The 19,344-nt window shown below is 45.6% G+C and overlaps 1 protein-coding gene across 1 annotated transcript in view; it reads left to right on the plus strand.

Annotated features, from left to right (window-relative positions):
* The window catches only part of LOC115057678 (supervillin-like), a 30,257-nt gene extending 11,173 nt beyond the window's left edge, over window positions 1-19,084 (plus strand). The window contains exons 15-42 of the mRNA XM_029524865.1: window positions 823-1,114; window positions 1,522-1,584; window positions 2,230-2,938; window positions 4,595-5,108; window positions 6,478-6,610; window positions 7,686-7,742; window positions 9,376-9,523; window positions 9,788-9,883; window positions 10,049-10,129; window positions 10,314-10,491; window positions 10,608-10,780; window positions 11,086-11,241; window positions 11,338-11,474; window positions 11,894-12,041; window positions 12,126-12,271; window positions 12,993-13,168; window positions 13,266-13,413; window positions 13,506-13,791; window positions 14,216-14,367; window positions 14,692-14,797; window positions 14,899-15,106; window positions 15,191-15,324; window positions 15,485-15,640; window positions 15,722-15,865; window positions 16,209-16,330; window positions 16,416-16,571; window positions 18,248-18,465; window positions 18,836-19,084. Coding sequence (XP_029380725.1) covers window positions 823-1,114; window positions 1,522-1,584; window positions 2,230-2,938; window positions 4,595-5,108; window positions 6,478-6,610; window positions 7,686-7,742; window positions 9,376-9,523; window positions 9,788-9,883; window positions 10,049-10,129; window positions 10,314-10,491; window positions 10,608-10,780; window positions 11,086-11,241; window positions 11,338-11,474; window positions 11,894-12,041; window positions 12,126-12,271; window positions 12,993-13,168; window positions 13,266-13,413; window positions 13,506-13,791; window positions 14,216-14,367; window positions 14,692-14,797; window positions 14,899-15,106; window positions 15,191-15,324; window positions 15,485-15,640; window positions 15,722-15,865; window positions 16,209-16,330; window positions 16,416-16,571; window positions 18,248-18,334 — 4,906 coding nt within the window. The 3' untranslated portion in view covers window positions 18,335-18,465; window positions 18,836-19,084. The remainder of the gene's footprint in view (window positions 1-822; window positions 1,115-1,521; window positions 1,585-2,229; window positions 2,939-4,594; window positions 5,109-6,477; window positions 6,611-7,685; window positions 7,743-9,375; window positions 9,524-9,787; window positions 9,884-10,048; window positions 10,130-10,313; window positions 10,492-10,607; window positions 10,781-11,085; window positions 11,242-11,337; window positions 11,475-11,893; window positions 12,042-12,125; window positions 12,272-12,992; window positions 13,169-13,265; window positions 13,414-13,505; window positions 13,792-14,215; window positions 14,368-14,691; window positions 14,798-14,898; window positions 15,107-15,190; window positions 15,325-15,484; window positions 15,641-15,721; window positions 15,866-16,208; window positions 16,331-16,415; window positions 16,572-18,247; window positions 18,466-18,835) is intronic.
* Window positions 19,085-19,344: the final 260 nt, after the last annotated feature.

Genomic DNA, 19,344 nt, shown 5'->3' on the forward strand with positions numbered 1-19,344 from the left:
TTTTGGATGACGTTATTGTGCCACAGAGGCATTTTACTCTCCATCTCCCTCTTGTGGTCACAGTGCAGTACGGCTCATCTGGCTGACTTTACTCAATCTGCCCACGCATGTGCTGCTTCTCAGCTGTGTGCACCTTATAGGGGAAGGAAGCTGGTGTTTACACAACAGCCCATTCAGTAACTTTCATGTCCAGTTTCCGAGCGTTTTCTTCTCGCAGCGTTTCCCACGCACCGGTCGCTGATGTGTCCAGTGAGGAAACGGGTCACATATCTCATGGAAAGGTCAGAGGTTGAGCCAGTTAAAGCCGCCCGCCCCGCTGCATGTTTGAGGTCCCGTGTCCTGCAGTTTGTTTACCAACCCAGATTTAACTTAGCACACTGGAGATCATCATAACCCTGCACACATCTGAGGGCATTATATGATTATCTGTCATATGTGCGCTGATCTGATAAGAACAGCAACAGAATTATTTAGCCGGCTGGTATTTACATGCCTGCTCAGTTGTAGGAACGGTTACGTTTTTTCTTTGAAAGAACAAGTAGAGCTGAATATTTAAGTTGAATGTAAATTGGATTCTAAATTAAAGAAAGGCTTCCTTTGAGGAGTTGAGATTAAGAAATAGTAAAAAAAGTCAATCTTATATTGGTGTTTAATTTGGGTTCAATTATGTCTGGGAGAAACAGCCAAAAAAAACACATCTGCGTTTCATTTTTCTTGCTTTCTTCACTTATCACAAGTAAAAACTTGTTGTAAAAACATGTTTTCCTTACATGTTTATTGCTGACTTTCAGACATAAACTCACACAAACGCTGTCCCCTCAGCATTCAGGCCTCCCATCAGCCAGGCGCAGCAGTGCAGGATCAGAAGCAGGAGCCCCAGGAACGCCAGAGACCGGCTCCAGTTCCCGGTGCTGTGATGGAAGGAGAAGGCCAGGCGCCGGTCCCAGACGAGCCCGACCTGTCCACGCTCAGCTTGGCTGAGAAGATGGCGCTCTTCAACCGCCTCGCTCACTCTACAGGCAAGACCGCTGAAGGGACCCGAGGGGACACCCGTCAGCGCCGGGTGAACGCCCGTTTTCAAACCCAGCCCATCACACAAGGAGAAGTGGAGCAGGTAAGAGTTTTACTTTATTAAAAAGGTCTAGTTCTAGTTCTAAGGAAGTTCTAAAGAAAGACACATCTGTAGAGGTGGAGCAGCGAAGAGCAGAAATGAACAGGAAATAATACCTGTCATCATCTCAGAAAAGTCCTGAAGCTGCAGAGGAGTCCCTTCCAGGTCACTTCCACTCAGTGCAGTGATTGAACCGGTTTCCTTTTGTTGATTTGTGAATGGATGAGGGATGATCTCTGTGCAGCTGTTTGTTCCTTTTTCCCATAATAATAAGCATGAATCAAAATTTCCTTTTGTGCTACTTTCCCTGGACTCAAACCCAAACGTGATGCCTTAAGACACAGAATATCAAAATATCAGCTCCTGCTCCAGCAGCAGATAACCATAGTCCATCACTGGTGTCCACACAGGAAGCTGAACCACCTGTAACCTCCGCAGCACCTAACGACAACTTAGACAGTCGGGGAGAACATGTAAGACCCCTGCTGCCTGTGCAGAGCTTGTGATTGTTTCATTGATTGAGCACATCAAGGACTCTCTGGCGACCCGTACGGGAATGACAGCGGCAGCTTTTAATGATGACCTTGATGATGTTGGGGAAAATGATGAAATGTGTGCTGTTGATCTGTCAGGGGTTAGATGATGTGGTCGTCTGATTACTCTCTGCAGCTCATTCTGTAATGGTGGCTGCTTCTGCGACGTGATTGCTGTGCTTCATAACAAGCATTGGCTCTCTGACTGCAAATTGTGCATGCTGCTTTTATTCAGGCCTCCTCTGAAATTGAATAAACTAAAAAAAAAATGTGCTTACCAGGGGAATGAGTGTGTGGATGGATTTGGCCTTGATATTGATTGTGAGCAGAAATGTGGAGGGTCAGTAAAAGACCTTGAATTGCAAGTAGGAATGGGTCGACAGTAGACCACTGTTAAGGTAGCTGGAGGGATCTGTCACATATCAAAATTAGTTTTATTGTTTGATTGCTGCATCTTCTAACATCCTCTAACATCCATGTGATGTATGAATTTCGAACTTGTTTAGCTCAGCCTTGTTTTATCTGTTGCTGGATGATATCGACCCCTTCGTGTCCTTCCTGACACGACTCCTGCTGTTCCTGCAGCTGAGAAATGGAAGCGAGATCAAACTGGAGCCGTTGTCGGCGTCCCTGATTCGATCTGTGGCAGCAGTCACCTCCCAGGCCTCCATCACCAAGGTAACCGTGACGCCAGGGAACAGCGGCGCTGGAGATGACGGCAGTCTCCATCCAGGGAAGTCCACCGCCGTCCCCTTCCTCCCTGCCCAACAACAGGCTCCCAGCAGCTCGAGCAGCCACCAGGAGAGGGCGCTGAGGTATTTCTCCACGACCCAGAGCGGAGACCCCGGCCACCCCAAGCCCGAGCTCAACTCCTCCCCTCCCCTCTCTGAGAGCCGTGCTCCCACCTCCTCCTCTGTCCACAGAGTGCGAGGGGAGGCTGTGGAGGAGGGCTGGATAGAGCGGCGAGAGGTGGAGGTTGGGGAGAGACAGCAGGGAGGAGCCACAGAGGAGAGCCAAGGCGGCAGCGTTAAGGGGAAGCCACACTCCCCCGACAGGGACGGCAGGCAGCAGCAACAGCATCCCCAGCCTCAACACGCCGCCGAGTCCTCTCTGTGGAGGGGCGACTCGGAGCCGCTGCCCAGCTGGAGATCCACAGACGGAGATTCCCAGGAGAGCAGAGAGAGAGCCGAGGGAGGAGGAAGAGGAGGCCACCTGAGACAGCCTGCAGCAGCTCCCAGCTCATCCACTCAGGAGAAGGAGAGGAGCAGCGTCCGGGGCCAGGCAGGCATCTCAGGTAGGTGGGGAGCGGGGGGGGGGGCACAGAAGAGGTGGACAGGAATAATAAAAGGATATGGGAACAGAGAGGGGCGTGAAAATCAGAGCAGAAGAAGAGAGAGTAGACAGGGAGTGACAGAAAAAGAGGAAGCGACGTCTTGGGATGGGGCTGTTCTCATTATCCTCATTGTCTTATGCAGCATGCTCCCATGCATGGCTGCTCTCTGCTGTCTACTCACACCGGTCCCAGCTGGGGGTGTTTGATTTGGCTCGTACAGAGAGAGAGAGAGAGAGACGTCTGAGGCTGCATCTAATTAGCATATTTCTCCATGCATTTGCCTCGTGGCTGCCTTTGTCTAGAACGAGGAAGCCCACTCCTGACATGCTGTTTTGTCAGCTAACAGACCCCAAAGACCTTTTTTTTTTTTCTAGGTCGAACTGTGCACGTCTGTTGTCACGGCCTTTAAAAAGGGGCTGTGGTCCCCTTGCACCACATTACGTCTATGGGTCTGCTGTGCACACAGTGTAAATGGACCTGACCTAATGCAGATGGTGTCCAGGGGTGGTCTTTTTCTCACGCATCATGCACACAAACTGTACAGTATGACGGAGAGATGAAAGCACTCAGTCAGAGGGTGCAGAACAATTGTGCCGGCACTTCTGTGAAGCAGGTAGAGGACAGAAAGGACACAATGGAAGCCGTGTCTGCAGGCCGTGCTCTCATGTTCTCTCATTTAAAGTTCAGACTTTTATACTGTGGTGTCACGAGGTCATGAGGTCTTCTCTGAGGACTTGTCGCCCTCGGCCCTGACACTGAGCAAAGACGGAAGTCTTATGCTTACTGCTTTTTGTCCCAAGTAGGGCAAACATGTCCAGCTATTTGTCTACGTGGTGTCGTTATTAAAAAGACTTCAAAAAGACACCTTAGCAGCAAACAGATTTTAATTTCACAAGTTTAATCTTTTTTTTTTTTTGTATTTTGTAATGAATACAGTGATCTGCCTATTTAAGCATGCTCCTACATACTAAATTCAAAATGGCTGCGTTATAACACAGGTTTGGATATTTAAACTGATTTTCTGTGTGTCTCCGTCAGTGTGATTTATCAAACAGATACTTCTCTCTGAAAGGCATCGTGGTGACTTTGTTGGAAAGAATAATTTGGTTTCAGCAGGCTCCAACTCAGAAATCTCAAACATCCCTGAAGGTGACAGAGGCCCGCTGACGTCTAAATAACTGATGAACTGTTTCCGCCTGCCGCTTCTAGACTTTATAATACATATATATCCTTTATTTCCAACAACAGTTACTTTTTTCTTTGGCTGGTTTGTCTGATGTTGTTTTCAGGACTTGATAATTGACCCATGTGGTTTTGTCCCCACTAGACTGGAACACCTTACATGTTTAGGTCCTGCACCCAGGAGCTCCTGAAGTTAGCTGTATAACTGAAAATATCCATGTAACCGCACAGAGCTGTTGAATCAATCGAGCAAAACTCATGTTATTTGGTGCTGAACAATAATTTCGATCTGAGTCAGTTAGGGTCTGTTGCAACACAAGAAAAAAAAAAAAAAAAGCCATTGGTTGCTTGTGTTGATGTGCTACCAGAGGTCTGATCATGTTTGCATCATGTCAGCCTGTAATTCTGACTGTATACTGTATCCGTTCATTTCAGAGTTGCTGGATCATCCTGCGCCACTGAAGCCATTGATCGCTAAAGTGTCATCCAGGACGGTGTCTCACGTGTCGAGCAGCCAGCCGCAGCAGCAGACTGTCATCCAGCCTCCTCAGACTCTTCCTAAACCCTTCGCTCAGCAGCCTCCTCCAACCCAGCCCAAACCTCCGTGCTTCATCAGCCCCCAGCCGTACTCCCAGTCCTCCCAGTCCTCCCAGCCCCCACCGACCTATCCCAAATCTTTCACCCAGTCCCTTCAGACTCAGCCCAAACCTCAGGGATTCGTCCAGCCTCTCCCGAAGCCCTACCCGCAGTCGGCCCCTCAGGCTCAGCCCAAACCCCAGGTACCTCCGCAGACACCACCCAAACCCCAGTCCTTCCCCCAAGGCCTGGTCAAGTCCCAGTCCCTGCCCCTGGACCACAGCGTCCAATCCGGGGATCTGCTGTCCCCCACGGAGTCCGGAGAGCAGCTGTCCGACAGCATGTCCACCAAACAGATGTCTATCAAGGAGAGGTGAGAGCCCCTGAATTAACACACGTGATTCATTTGAATGAAAGAAAAACATTATTTCAACAAAATGACACGACGCAGACCTAAAATGAGGTATAAAATAAATACTGCACAAAGTTTTCCCATCTGTTTGAAAAAGAGTCGCTGACACTATCAGAAAACGCTCACAGGTAAAATCTGTTACTCAAACTGTAACTGGGTCTCAGATGTTATCGTAAAAATAAAATCAAGGCTCAGTGAACTTAAACCTGAGCGAAGTTGGACGCCATTCCCAAATCCAATCAGAGAAGCTTTCCAAGGTGAAAACCGCGCTGTCAGCAAAGATCAGACGCCGCCATGGATTTTCTGCTGGGTTGGTTAAAAGCCCGGGCCTGATAAATTCACAGACAGAATCAGGCCGGGTTCGTTCCAAACCTTTACGTCTTTTGAAGGTGAGCGATTTTCATTTTTAGCATCGTTGTGTTTCTCCCCGCAGCCGGCGCAGAGCTGTGCGGGCCGAAGAAATCCTCCGAGGTTTAGCAGATTCCTCGTAACGCCCTCATTTCTGCCCTGTCCACAATCGAACAGCCGAGACGATGACACACTTTCTCTTTTTCCCTCCCTCAGCCATCCGTTATCAGCTCACACAGTCTGCGGAGGCCGGCTTCCAGCAGTCACGTTTGCTGGTTTCTGGAGCAGAAATCTGACCTGGTTTTTCACCCCTGAAGGATTTTTTTTTTCTTTTTCTTTCAAAATAATGGAGATGTTTTAAAAAAAAGCGTCTTAAACCACTTTTATCTGATTCTTTTCTTTTTTTGGTAGGCAACTGACCAAATGAAACGTTTCTGTCAACAGTTAACTTTGATATTTTTACTATTTTGAAACACCAGTTTTAATTAATTGAAAATAGATCTGACTGATGTTGAACTTGGCCAGAGATGTTTGTAGTTTTGCAGCTGATTCGCAGAACTGTTTGTTAAAACATCAGTTTTACAGCAGATTTAATCGGTCATAACAGAAGCAAGTAGCTTTACATTTGGTTTGAAATAGACTCTATGGTGTCGTGCTGTTTTTTTAATTGGGAAAACAAGCCCTGAGAGGCAAGTCAGTTTTTGAAATTCTTTTTTTTGCCGTGAGTTTGGAGAAATTAAAAATCGCCCTGAGGGGAAACATGAGAGCTTTTTTCTCTCAGTTTAACAAAAATAAAAATTGGAAAATGAAGAATGATCCTTGCAAAAACTAAAATAAAAACAGTACTTCAATAGCTTCTCTGTAAAAATGATATTGGTGCCGTGTATCAAAAATATGTGGATGCATATAAGAAATACGCAAACAGGATTTGTTTTCTTAAGAACGGATCAACTTATTTTGAATTTTGTCCGTTTTATGTCAGAGTGGCACTGCTGAAGAAGAGCGGGGAGGAAGACTGGAGGAACAGGATCAACAAGAAACAGGAAGTGGTTAAAGTGGCGGCCACCGAGCAACAAACTCAGTTATGGGAGACGGAGCAGACGTGCCAGAAGAAGGTCAGTCTCATCATCATCTGTAAAAACCGCCAGCCTTCACACACTGTTAACTCACAGTGGTGGCATCTTTTAAAAGTAAATAATACTCTTTAGATATGAAGTGAGTTTTGTAATGTAGATTGTGTTCTTGATGATCAATACGAATGTTCAGGTTCTTTTTTTCTGCCTTTCATCTAATCACCGTTTGAAACTTTGAACTGACTGGGCCGCTGCTGCCTCCCCAACAGAATGATGTCGCTTTCTAAATCAGTCAACAAAACTATGTTTGCTCATGAATGTGTCATCTGTGTCATCAAAACAAGTTCCTGCTCTCAGCTTCTATCAGTTATATTTATGTCTAAAATAAAAAGAGCTGTTAGTTTGTGATGCTTGCTCGGTTTTATTTATTTTATTTATTTTTTAATCTCTGCAGCTCTAGTTTTTTTTTTTTTTCCATATTAACAGCCAGTATTAATTCTAATTCAGCCTGTACTCTTTGCTCTGCTTGTGTTATAAGATTTTTATGTGTCTAGAATAAAAGTGTGATATTTCAGTAATGGCTGAACAAATTAAACAGCAGTGCCCCATTTCATCCCCCACCCTTCGAGGTTGCCATGCCAGCTCTCGTCCTCTGCTCTTTTAGTAAAGTGTTCCTTTCATTTCCCCATTTAGTCCATCTGTTGTTTGAGCGCAGTGGTCCAGATCCAGCAGCATGCAGCCTTCATAGACTGTAAAACACACACACAAAAAAGAAAAAACCCCAAACATGTGGGGCGGCCTGCTCGTAGCTTTAGCAGCATTCAGAGTTGGGAATCAGTTTTACTCTCTTATGAGGCCCGAAGCTAAAAAGATCATGACTTTAAAAACATATTTGACTTTAAATTAAATTAATTGCGGCACCTCAAACCTCAAACAACATCCCATTCCGGGATTCTACTTCACATTAGTATTCTGTCGGGCAGCACTGCCTGCTTAAACCCAGGGTGGTAAATCCTCCAGGCAGTCTCACCCCTAAACCCATTAAAGCAACAATGGCTGCCCCCACCGCCCCCCCATCCCTCTGACCGAGCACTTCCCCTGTTTTTAACCCCCCCAGGAGGAAGGGGTGGTCGTTCAGGACTACTCTGCTGTGTCTGTGTCTGAACAGCTGTGGGTAAGACCCTTTGGCTGAGCCAATCAGCGTCGTCGTCCAATCACAGTTGTGTTTTTACGCCGCGTGAGGCTGCTTCTGCTTCCTGCGAAACTTCTGGCTGTCATGCAGCAGGATGTTAGCTGGGAATTTGGCTGCCGCTTTTTGCTTTTACATCTTAAAGGAGCATTAAATAATTGGTTTCAGTTTTACAATAATTTGGATTCAAGTTAATCCAGACATTAAAGATCAAACCATAATAGCCAGATTTTAAACAATTAAAGAACAACGTAGTTGTATTCAGGTCTTTCTATCTAATTTAGTTTTTTCCAATTGATTTTTTTTTTTTTTTTTTTGGCTTGAGAGCAAAAATCACCACAAGCTTCCATAACTAACTTTACAAATCAGATTGACATTTGCATCAGACATTTGCAGTCAAATGTCAGAAATTCTGAGCAAATTCGAAAAGGCGGCCAACATTTTTGGCTTCCTCGTATTTATTTTTCAGGACATTTGTGGTTTCATTTTTAATTTAAAACCTGACTCTTTAGATGTGAATGCTCCTCATACAGTATTTATTCATTATAGATTTAGTGAATCAGAGAAAATGACTGGAACTGTAAAATAAAAATTCCTAATTAAGAACGGTTTATTTCATCTGGAGAAGCTTTTTGAAAAGTGTGAGAAGATAAAAACTTCTTAATGCACCTTTAGGCTTTGAGATACAAACGCTTTTGCAGTTTGCTGCTTTATTTACTAACACCATTGGTTTTAATCTTAGCAGCTATTAATGATCTTAAGTTCCCCTCATCATTAATATTTTGTTGTTTCTTAAAGGAACAGTAACAAATGGATATGCTGTGCATGTGTGTCTCAAAAACAGATTTGAATTAATGAAGTTTACATCATAAAGTACCGTAGTTGTTTACAGAGATGTCAGATTAGCTCGACAGTCAGTTCTGTTCCCAGTTTTTGCCCCAAATGGACTTCTCTTCTTTTGAAGCCATCTTTTATCCTCCCATCATCTGCATGCTCATCCATTTCCGCCTTCCCTTTCCTTTTATCCGCTTATCCATCCACCTCTACATCCCCAGGAACCCGTCTTCTCTTCCACCTTTTCTCCTCCTATCTCACTCGGCCAAAAGTGTCAGTATATTGACCATCACAGTCAGGTAAGGACGGTCTTTACCACGCTCCGGAGGGCTGCATGTACTGGAGTCTTATCTTTCCCGCTTGGTTTTGCAGATACTGAAATTGATTTGATTTGGACAGCATGAGTACAATTCAGTGTATGCCCATTACTTTGACTGCAGAGCAGAGAAGATTATTTCGTCCAGGAAGGGCATGCACCGAGCACGCTTGAATGCATCAGATCTTTTTATATCTGCTTGGTTTGATCCCGTTACTACATGAATAATTGCTCCAGAAAGAACAGAGGAGTCACATGAAATGACGGTGCTATATCATTTGGAAGTTTTGACTCCTAAGTTTTATTTTGCTCTTAACCAGTTTAATAACATCAGCATAACTAAAATGGAAGCTGTCGGTCAGCCTCGCTGTGCAGAGTTTATTATTTCTTGGCACTGAAGAGTTGGCCCCTTAACCTAATAATCCCAGATAATTTGATAATTCGTCCGATTTCCTCATGTCTGCACAGAAGGCGGGAGAGGAGATCGAGGCTCAGATGACCATCGAGGAGAGGAAACAGATGATTTCGACCCGCGAGGATGCCTGGAAGTCGAAGGGCAAAGGAGCAGCCAATGACTCCACCCAGTACACAGTGGCTGCTCGGATGGTCAAGAAAGGTCAGTGAGCAAAGCTGCCGTTTCCACCCGTCCTCCCTGAAGGCAGAGCGTTAGAAAATGTCCCTGGGTATGATTTTATTCCTAAAAATACACCAAAGCTTTTCTGTTGTGGCATCTTTAACAGTCTCTTTAGTAAATTCCACAGAAATGTGACACGTGATGTGTTGAGTTTCTGAATAATGTGGAATATACTGGTTCAGAGTGGAGTTCATATCCTCATCGCTGCACAGTGTCAGATATTTTGTCCTGTGTGTGCGTCCACAGGCCTGGCAGCCTCCTCCTCTGTTATCAGCCCCATCCTGTCACCAGTCTCCACCAAACTCAAGAGCAGCACGCCTGCTGTCAGCAAACCACAAGAGGGTGAGAAACATCAGACGTCACCGCCCCTCAGCTAAACAAATCCCACTCAGAAGATTTTACAAACCAATTTAAAGGTTTAAAGATGCTGAACTGAACTGTTTGTTGCTGCTCTCCAAGTAGAAGTTCGGAGTTAAAACAGTTCTGTGAAATTTAATTCACTTTCAGAAATTGAGGCTCGACCAGAGATGGAGTCAGATAAGAAGTTGGACAAGTTAGAGAGCTTCTTGGGACGTCTGAATAGCAAAGGTGCGTCCCTGCACCTTTATATCCAGTGATATTTCTGCTCTCCCATATTCACTGTTAAGGGTTCCCGTGCATTTATTCAGTAAGAGCTTTGTTGAGCGCTCGTTTCCCTTCATTGGTCTGTTTCCTTGTTGTATTGATTTTCTTATTGCATCAGACGCTAATCTTGTTCATCTCTGTTGCTCAGTGGCAGGCCTGCAGGAAACAACCATAACAGTGACTGAGAAGGCAGTGAAGGAAGTGATGAAGCTGGATGATGAAATCTTCTCCAAGTTTTACAGACGCGTCACTGAATTTCCACGCATGCCCACCAGGATCGAGATCAGTGAGGACTTTGACTCCATCTTCGGTTCTCAGGGTCCCAAGTAAGACAATAATGGACGGCTGCATTTTGACAAATGTGGACTCTCAGAATCAGACAGATGTGTCGTGTTTTCCATTTTCCACCGTGCTCACACAACCTGCTCCTCACTCTCACCAGGTTAGCTTCAGCCATGGTGCAGCACAAGCGGTCAGTGCGTCCGTCCAGGAACGTCCAGTCATCCAGAAACCCGCTGAGGATGCTGGCGGCCCGAGAGGACATCAGACACGAGTACACGGAGCAGAGGCTGAACGTGGCGCAGCTGGAGAGCAAAAGGATAAAGGCTGAGAAGAGTGAGTTGGAGGATGACCCTCCGTGGTGGCGTCTGTGCTAAATCTATCTTTGTCATGTTTGTATTGGAAACAATATTTGTGTTTACAGCCAGGAAAATTAAACGGGTGACAGTGACCTTACAAAAATGATTTAGCTGTTAGGAATACAATCTCTCGGCGTCACCTCTTGGTTTGTGAGCTGCTGTTATGAAGCCTCCAGGTTGTAAATTAGCCATCGCCGTCTTAGTTTTTTCCAACCAGGAGAAAACATATTCCCCATTTATCCTGTGTTTTTAAAACCACGTCTTCTCTCTCTGTCTTCCCAGTGACTAAAATCTCAGAGTACTCTGAGGCGGCTCTCGCTGGTTTGGCCAGCAAAGAGAACTTCAGCAGCGTGAGTCTGCGCAGCGTCAACATCTCCGAGCAGACGTCCAACAACAGCGCCGTGCCGTTTAAGAATCTCATGCTGATGCAGGTCAAAGGTGAAAGAAATACTTTGTTGGATGTGCTGAGCTGCAGTAAAGTGTTGTGATGTAGAAACCTTAAAACGCTGCGCTGCCTTATACGTGATTTCTCAGGGCGTCGTCACGTTCAGACCAGATTAGTGGAGCCCAGAGCGTCGTCCCTCAACAGTGGGGACTGTTTCCTGTTGGTCAGTCTGGAGCACTGCTTCGTTTGGATCGGGGAGTTCTCAAATGTGATCGAGAAGGCCAAGGTGAGCACAGGCTGTTACTCAGATGCTCGTTTTAGACGTCAGGCATCGAGGCAGCTGATGATTTATTGATGATTCAGCCTCTTGTTTCCATTTCCACCTCACAGACACACACACAAACACACACGCCCATCTGTGCTTCACCTGCTTCCTGGCTCGTCTCCACGCAGCTCCTTTTCCCCACCGGAGCCCCGTCAGACGGTTTTTAATAAACATTTGTTATTATTAGGATTTAATGCACAAAAAGCCTGAAAACACCTGCAGCCCTATTTAGTCCTCAGTATGACTCACTTGTTAAATTGTACTGTTTGTGCATGAATGTGACGCAGGATGTCGTCAACATCAACATCGCCCAGGATGTAAAAGTACGTCATCTCAATCCGTTAGAGGCTGAAAAACTGCTTTTTGTCTCTCACCTGCAGGCCGTGGATTTGGCCACTTTCATCCAGACAAAGAAGGACATGGGCTGCAGGGCGACCCAGGTGCAGACGGTGGAGGAGGGGGTCAACCCACAGGGCCCGGACTTCCAGCAGTTCTGGACGATCCTCGGAGGACAGACGCCTTATCAGCGTGAGACACAAACGGAGACATTTAATCTCCCTGATGCTCCATGTGTGCGTTTATGTGGCTAATAATGTTCTGATTGGAAAACAGCCGCCGGTCCACCAGAGGAAGATGAGCAGTTTGAGAACGCCATCGTGGAGACCAACTGCATCTTCAGACTGCTGGACGACAAACTGGTTCCTGACGATGATGAGTGGGGGAAGGTCCCTCGCAGCTCGCTGCTCGCATCCAAGGAGGTCAGCGAAGCCTCGTGTTTGATCTTTTCGTGGTCAGAGAAGAAGCCGTTTTCCTCCTCTTCTCTTTTCTCCATGCCCCGCGGACCAAAATGCAATGCAGCAGCTCATCATTGGATCAAATCTGATCATTCATGCAGCAATCCTCTCTCATAGGAAAATGTAATGGAGGATGTTTTTTTTTAACATAGCAACCTCTGAATATTGAATAATTTCAGGCTGTTTTAAATGAGGCCTGTGCTTCGAGCTGGTTTTAATTTGTTGCTTAGCAACAGCAGGTGCCGCAATAAGCACCTCCCACATCCATCTGTGTGGCGCTGCTGCTAAAAAAAAAAAAAAAAAAGACAGACATGTATTCAGGAGATGGAGGCTGCGACCAGGGAGGGGGCCCACTGCTGTTTGCTGTTTTATACGACTGTTCCACTTCGCACTGCACAAATCTGCTGCATTGTCTCAACTGGTGATATCGCATTCTTTTTTTTTCTTTTTCTTTTTGGTGTGTATAATAAATTTTTTTTATATTTTTAATAGAAACAGGGATGTAACCTTAAAATATGGTCCAACATGTAGAGCAGTTCAGATGGAGCTCGCCTTAAATTCACAAAGAAGTCTCTGTTAACTGAACACACTCACATTGTTCGGCTGTAGCTGGACCTCCAGTGAAGAGGACACAGCTGTGCAGCGTTGATGTCCGGACAATGTTGTGCGTTTGTTTTTGCTGCAGGTGTTGGTGTTTGACTTTGGCAGTGAGGTCTACGTGTGGCACGGGAAGGAGGTGACTCTGGCCCAGAGGAAAGTGGCCTTCCAGCTGGCCAAACACCTCTGGAACGGGACCTTCGACTACACCTGCTGTGACATCAACCCCCTGGACCCCGGAGGCTGCAACACACTCATCCCCAGGTGAGCATTCACACATGCGTGAATTAATTTGATGAACCCGCTCAGACTCTGGAAAGTCAAAGCATGTTTTCTGCTTTTCCTTTTCGTGTCCCCACAGGAAAGGCCAGGGCCGTCCTGATTGGGCGATATTTGGCAGGTTGACGGAGCACAACGAGACCATCTTGTTCAAAGAGAAGTTCCTGGACTGGACTGAAACGAAGCCACTGACACCAAAGGAAGGCGGGGAGCTTGTACCTGAGCAGAAGGTGTAAATCAGATGATTACTGAAGCCGCGCTCATCAGAGACTCTTCATATGTTTTATTTATCATGGAGACTCACTTGTGATCTGGCTCTCAGTCCCAGGAGGCCCCGGGGCGAGAGTGCCGGCCGTACGACGCCACCCTGATGCTCCCGGTCCTCCAGTCGTCCATTGCCACCATCTTGGACGGCGTAAACGTGGGCCGTGGCCATGGCCCGGTGGAGACCGAGGACCACATGAGGACTCAGGAGATCAGCACAGTGTCGGTGGACGTCTGGCACATCCTGGAGTTCGACTACAGCCGCCTCCCACGCCAGAGCATCGGCCAGTTCCACGAGGGAGACGCCTACGTGGTGAAGTGGAAGTACATGGTCAGCACCTCAGGTTAGTCGCTCCTTCCTTCAAATAACTGCTACATTTTGGTTGTTTAACGACAAAGGAACCACAAAGATGGATGAAAACAGACATGGAGGCAAATCAAGCTGAAATGAAATGAATCCTGAGAAAGCACACGTTTTTCATCATCAGTTCATTCATCATAAAACTCAAATGAAGTTTTAACCAAATATGAAAAACATCTATCTCAAAGTATTACATTTAAAAGAAGGCAGCTATAAGTCCAATATAATTCACCCAAAATACCGGATGGATGAAATTTATGAAGATAAATAAAGAAGACTCTAAATCAACCGAAAAACAGTAAAGCTGCCATTTTTAAAGGTTTACACAGAGAAATGGAATGATGCTTTATTGTATTAAGAGCGTTGTTATTTGAATTTGAGACACGTTTGTTGTGTTTGTGTCCCAGTTGGTCGCAGGCAGAACCCCGATGCAAGGAGCACCGGGCCGGGGAGGGAGAAATGCTGCTACTTCTTCTGGCAGGGCCGACACTCCACCGTCAGCGAGAAAGGAACGTCGGCGCTGATGACGGTGGAGCTGGACGAGGAAAGAGGAGCTCAGGTACCAGAGACGAGGCGTCACACCAGTCAGAGACCAAAACAAGAACTAAATATGGGTCAGGCAGAAAGTGAATGCTGCTGACGAACTGGTTTATAATGTAAATACATCCACAATCACAGGGAATTTAAATGTTCCATAGACGTGTTCAGATGTTTTCCAGTGATGTTGAACGTTAAGCTTACCAAACATTGAAGCTCATCATGGCACACAGACTGAGTTTGGTGAAAAAACAACTTAGTTTCAAAGTAAATGTGATTTTCTAGCATCTTAATTTCACAAACTTTATTCGGATGTTTTCTGATTCTGTGTCTGTGTGTGTTACAGGTTCAGGTGCAGCAGGGGAAGGAGCCTCCATGTTTCCTGCAGTGTTTTAACGGAGGAATGATCGTCCATGCTGGCAAAAGAGAGGAAGAGGAGGAAAACACACAGAGTAATGATTTCAGTGTTTTGTTTTGTTTTTTTCCTACTCATCAGAAGTGCTTTAAAAAACAAAACAAAACTGTGCAGGGTTAAATGAAACCTCCACCACAGGTGAGTGGCGTCTGTACTGTGTGCGGGGCGAGGTGCCGGTGGAGGGACACCTGGTGGAGGTGGCGTGCCACTGCAGCAGCCTGCGATCCAGAGCCTCCATGATCCTGCTCAACATCAACAAGGCCATCATCTACCTGTGGCACGGCTGCAAGACGCAGCTGCACACCCGCAGCGTGGGAAACACGGCCGCACTCAAGATCAAGGAGCAGTGAGCTCTACCTTCTTTTTTTTTTACATTGAGCATTTAACGTCTTATAATCTTGCTCATGATTGGAAATGGTCTTCCTCTCAGGTGTCCTCTGGAAGCTGGTCTTCACAGCAGCAGTAAGGTGACCATCCATGAGTGTGATGAAGGCGTGGAGCCCCCAGGCTTCTGGGAGGCTCTGGGCAGAAAGGACAGGAAGGCTTATGACTGCATGCTGCAAGGTACAGAAACACACTGCGTGGACGTTTTCTCACACACACTTTCTCTGAAACTGTCAGAATAAAGGTGCACATTAATGCCACATTCACCAGGAGGACAAAAATGATCCTTTGTTGTGTGAAGGCTGAATAAACATGGAGGAACGATTTTTCTCTTCTTCAGATCCCGGCAAGTTCAACTTCACCCCGCGGCTCTTCCAGCTGAGCAGCACATCTGGAGAATTCGTGGCGACCGAGTTCTTCCACCTGTCCAGAGCTCCAGAGCTGGTCAGCTCGCTGCCCTTCCTGCAGGAGGACTTGTACAACGTGTCCCAACCAGGTGAGACGTGGACGGAGACGCACCGAGCGTGAGCTCACTTGGACAGATGAACGTCTAAACCTTCCTGCTCTCCCGTTGCAGCTTTGTTCCTGGTGGACAACTTCCACGAGGTCTACCTGTGGCAGGGCTGGTGGCCTCAGGACAGCGAGAGCACCGGCTCGGCCCGCATCCGCTGGGACGCTGACAGGAAGTGCGCCATGGAGACCGTGCTGCAGTACTGCAAAGGTAAGGACGCTGTCCACTGGTCAAGAATCATTTTAATTATTTGGCCTCTTCAGTTGTAACAGTTTTCATTCAGTTTTCATAGTACAGGCTGAATTTAATGCAACTAGTAAACAGGTTCACTATAAAACGTTGACTAAATGTTATAATTCTAAAATTATCTGCTACATTTCTGACACACTAAAGAGAAATGTGTTCATTTTTTACAGTATTTTCATTTATTGTGACGGTCTCCACTCACTCACAATTTTAATGAAGGAGAGACAAGCGGGCTCAAATTTAATGGCAGCAGTTGGATTTTGACAAATTGTTGGTGCAGAGTTTGTGTCTGATTTTTCTCCTTCAGAGAAGAACGAGAAGAAGCCGCAGAAGTCGTATCTGATCCACGCCGGTCTGGAGCCGCTCACCTTCACCAACATGTTTCCCAGCTGGGAGCACAGAGAGGACGTGGCTGAGATCACAGAGAGGGTGAGCGACACACTCACACTGATATTTGATGATATATATGTTCAGGTCCAGTCACTCCCTAACTCGTGTGGTTGTGCGGCTGCAGGAGGCCGAGGTGTGTAACCAGATCATCCTGGTGGAGGACGTCCTGGCCCGGCTCTGCCAGAAGGCCTTTCCTCTGGCTCAGCTGCAGGCCCGGCCCCTCCCCGAGGGAGTGGACCCCCTCCGCCTGGAGGTCTACCTGTCCGACCAGGACTTTGAGGTCAGTGAGGCTAAAGTCAGAGAGCGTCTGTCAAAATGTCTCAGAAACTATCTTCAAAATCACTTCTGCTCAAAGTTCACGTGTTAAACAGTCAGAGCAGGATTTCTCTCCGCTCATTCTAACGCCGTCTAACTCTCACTTCACAGAGCAAGTTGTAGGTGGAAGCAGGTAAGACGAGCTTCTGGTGTGACTGAACACTGACCTGTTCTTCTTTTCAAGCACGTCCGCTCTGTGTTTGTCTTTCCTCTGTGGATTTGAGAAACTCTGATTCACTCCTGTCTTTGACGCGCGGTTGTCGAAGGAGGAAAGTTTTGCTGCTTGGCTGCACAGTTACATCTAAAATAGACCAGCGAGATGAATCTGTCACATTTAGTCAAGTCCTTTATGCATCAACTCAAAGAATCCAGCGCTTCAACTTCCTCACTCAGCAGAAAGGAAATATTGATAAAGACGCATGACCCCAAGTTAGATTCTGCTCCTGTGAAAAGAAAAAAGAAACTATGAAATAATAAAGAGGATTAACCTCGAGGAGTCCAAATAGAAATAACACACTTTACATTTTGGTGTGTCTTCTTAGCCATTAATGACATTTTAGGGTAAATCTCACAGAGCTGAAGCGATGACTCAGTTTATTCATCTGTTGTTTGGCTGAAAATTAATTAGCAGCTATTTTGATAACTGATTAATAATTTTAGCCATGAATCAAACACACTCTGTCATTTTTTATAATCATCCCGTTTATCAGTGAGGCTCCATATGACCAACTTGCACTGGACAATTAAAGAAGTTTAAATGTGCAGCTTCCTCTCATCTCCTTTTTAAAAATCTGTCTATCCTCAACACCTTCCTGTATCCACACTCTTCTGCTGCTGCTACTCCGCTCTTCTCACACACACACACACACACCTGACCCTCTTTTCTACCACTATAAATAAATGCACTTGTGATTCACCACCGGCTACACCCCAGTCTGACTCACTCTGTGGTCTCTGAGCACAAAATGGATGCATGAAAACACCGAAGCTGCTAAACTTACGTGGTCCAAAAGGTTTTAAATTCAGAGCTCTGAAAATGACGACGCTGTTCACCGCCATCTGCTGCTTTGGACCTGAAATGTGTATTAACGCAGACACCCTGAATCAACAGCTGTAGGTGTCAGAAATGTGTGAAATCCAAAAAATGTTCCCTTTAATTCTTTAATTCTTGGACATCTTGAAGCTTTATATAAGCCTGTTATTTGATCCAAAAAGAGCGACGCTGCAGAGATGTGGCTCAAATGCAGAATAGACATGTATCATTTATACACTTTACAAAATTTATCAAGATTGTTTAATCACCCTTTACGTAGAAATGTAGTCGCATTTTAACTTTTCTTTACTTTTATGTGCCGTCTGTTAGCTTTTTGGGACTTATTTCATTTATTATCTGCTACACTTCTGAATTCAGAATAAATGTCCAAGAGAATTACCTGCTTTACATTTAGCATGGTGTGTTTATCATTTTTTTAATCTGAAGAATAAAAATAATATTCTTTTTATCCAGTAAACTCTTCGGGGGTTGTTAAACCTCACACCAACACTAAAACGTCAATTTATAATATATTCCAAACGCTTGTCGGAGTCTTTGTCCTCTTTTCTTAATGAGCTCTTTGTTTTTATTTTCCTTCTCTGTTCCAGAGCGCTTTAGAAATGAAGAGAGAGGAATATGAACGTCTGCCAGGGTGGAAGCAAGTGAATATAAAGAAGGCCAAAGGGCTGTTTTAAGGAGCGATGATGGGACGTGAGCTGGAAAACACTTTGAGATGGAGATACAGGAAAACGGAAGAGCAGAAACATGCGAGGATGTTTCACGGCTACACAAACGATGAGACAGGAGACGCACTCGCCTCCTTACAGTTGTGTTTTACTTCAACTTTGTCATTAAATAACAAAATTAAACTCAAGTGGTCTGAATGAAGGTGGTGGGGGGGGGGGGGGGGGGACACACTTTGCTGTGGTTCGTACATGGTTTGTGTCTGAAGTCACCGCTCGGTGAAGAAAATGCTGAGAAGCTTGGTGTCAGAGTGCCATGCTACGGTTGTGCGTATGCGCGTGTGTGCGATTGTATATAATGTTTGTAAGTGTGTGTAACATTTATTTGTGTAGATGCGTTTGTGACTTTGTATTTATGTAAAAAAAAAAAAAAAAAAAAAAAAAAAAAAAGCAGTCATGTCGGATGTTGTGAGGAAAGTCGTCCTTTCCCTCTTTTGTTTTTTTTGTCTGCAGTGTCTGGATGCTGCCGGGCCTCGTAGGTAACTCCTGTTGAACTGCTGATGTGACTCTGACCTACTGAGCTGCTCGTGGCAGAGAGAAAAGTTTGGGCTTGGATGGTTGGAGGAACAGCAGCTTGATCAATCTGAATGTATAGTGCCTTGCTTTTCGTGTACAGTTTATATACAGAAATTCTAGTCTGCATTTTTAAAAGACTTTCTTTGTGATATAAGACATAGTGAATTAAAATCACAATGATGCTCCAATCAAACTGGGACTCTGGGTCTTCTGTGTCCTGCTACACCCATGAAAACCCTGAGGCCGTTTACACCTGAGAGCCAAATGTGAGAAGACGTGAATGCTCAACAGTTCAGGCTGATCTGGATCCTGAATTTGGTGTGAGAACAGAGGAGAGGAGGATGTTCACATTCAGATTATCATTTTTACTGATGCGTTATACACAAAATTTACACCTACATACAACTACAGTGATGTATTCTAAACTATTATATAAATCAGTTTGA

Source organism: Echeneis naucrates, chromosome 17, assembly GCF_900963305.1.
Source record: "Echeneis naucrates chromosome 17, fEcheNa1.1, whole genome shotgun sequence".
Lineage (NCBI taxonomy): Eukaryota > Metazoa > Chordata > Actinopteri > Carangiformes > Echeneidae > Echeneis > Echeneis naucrates.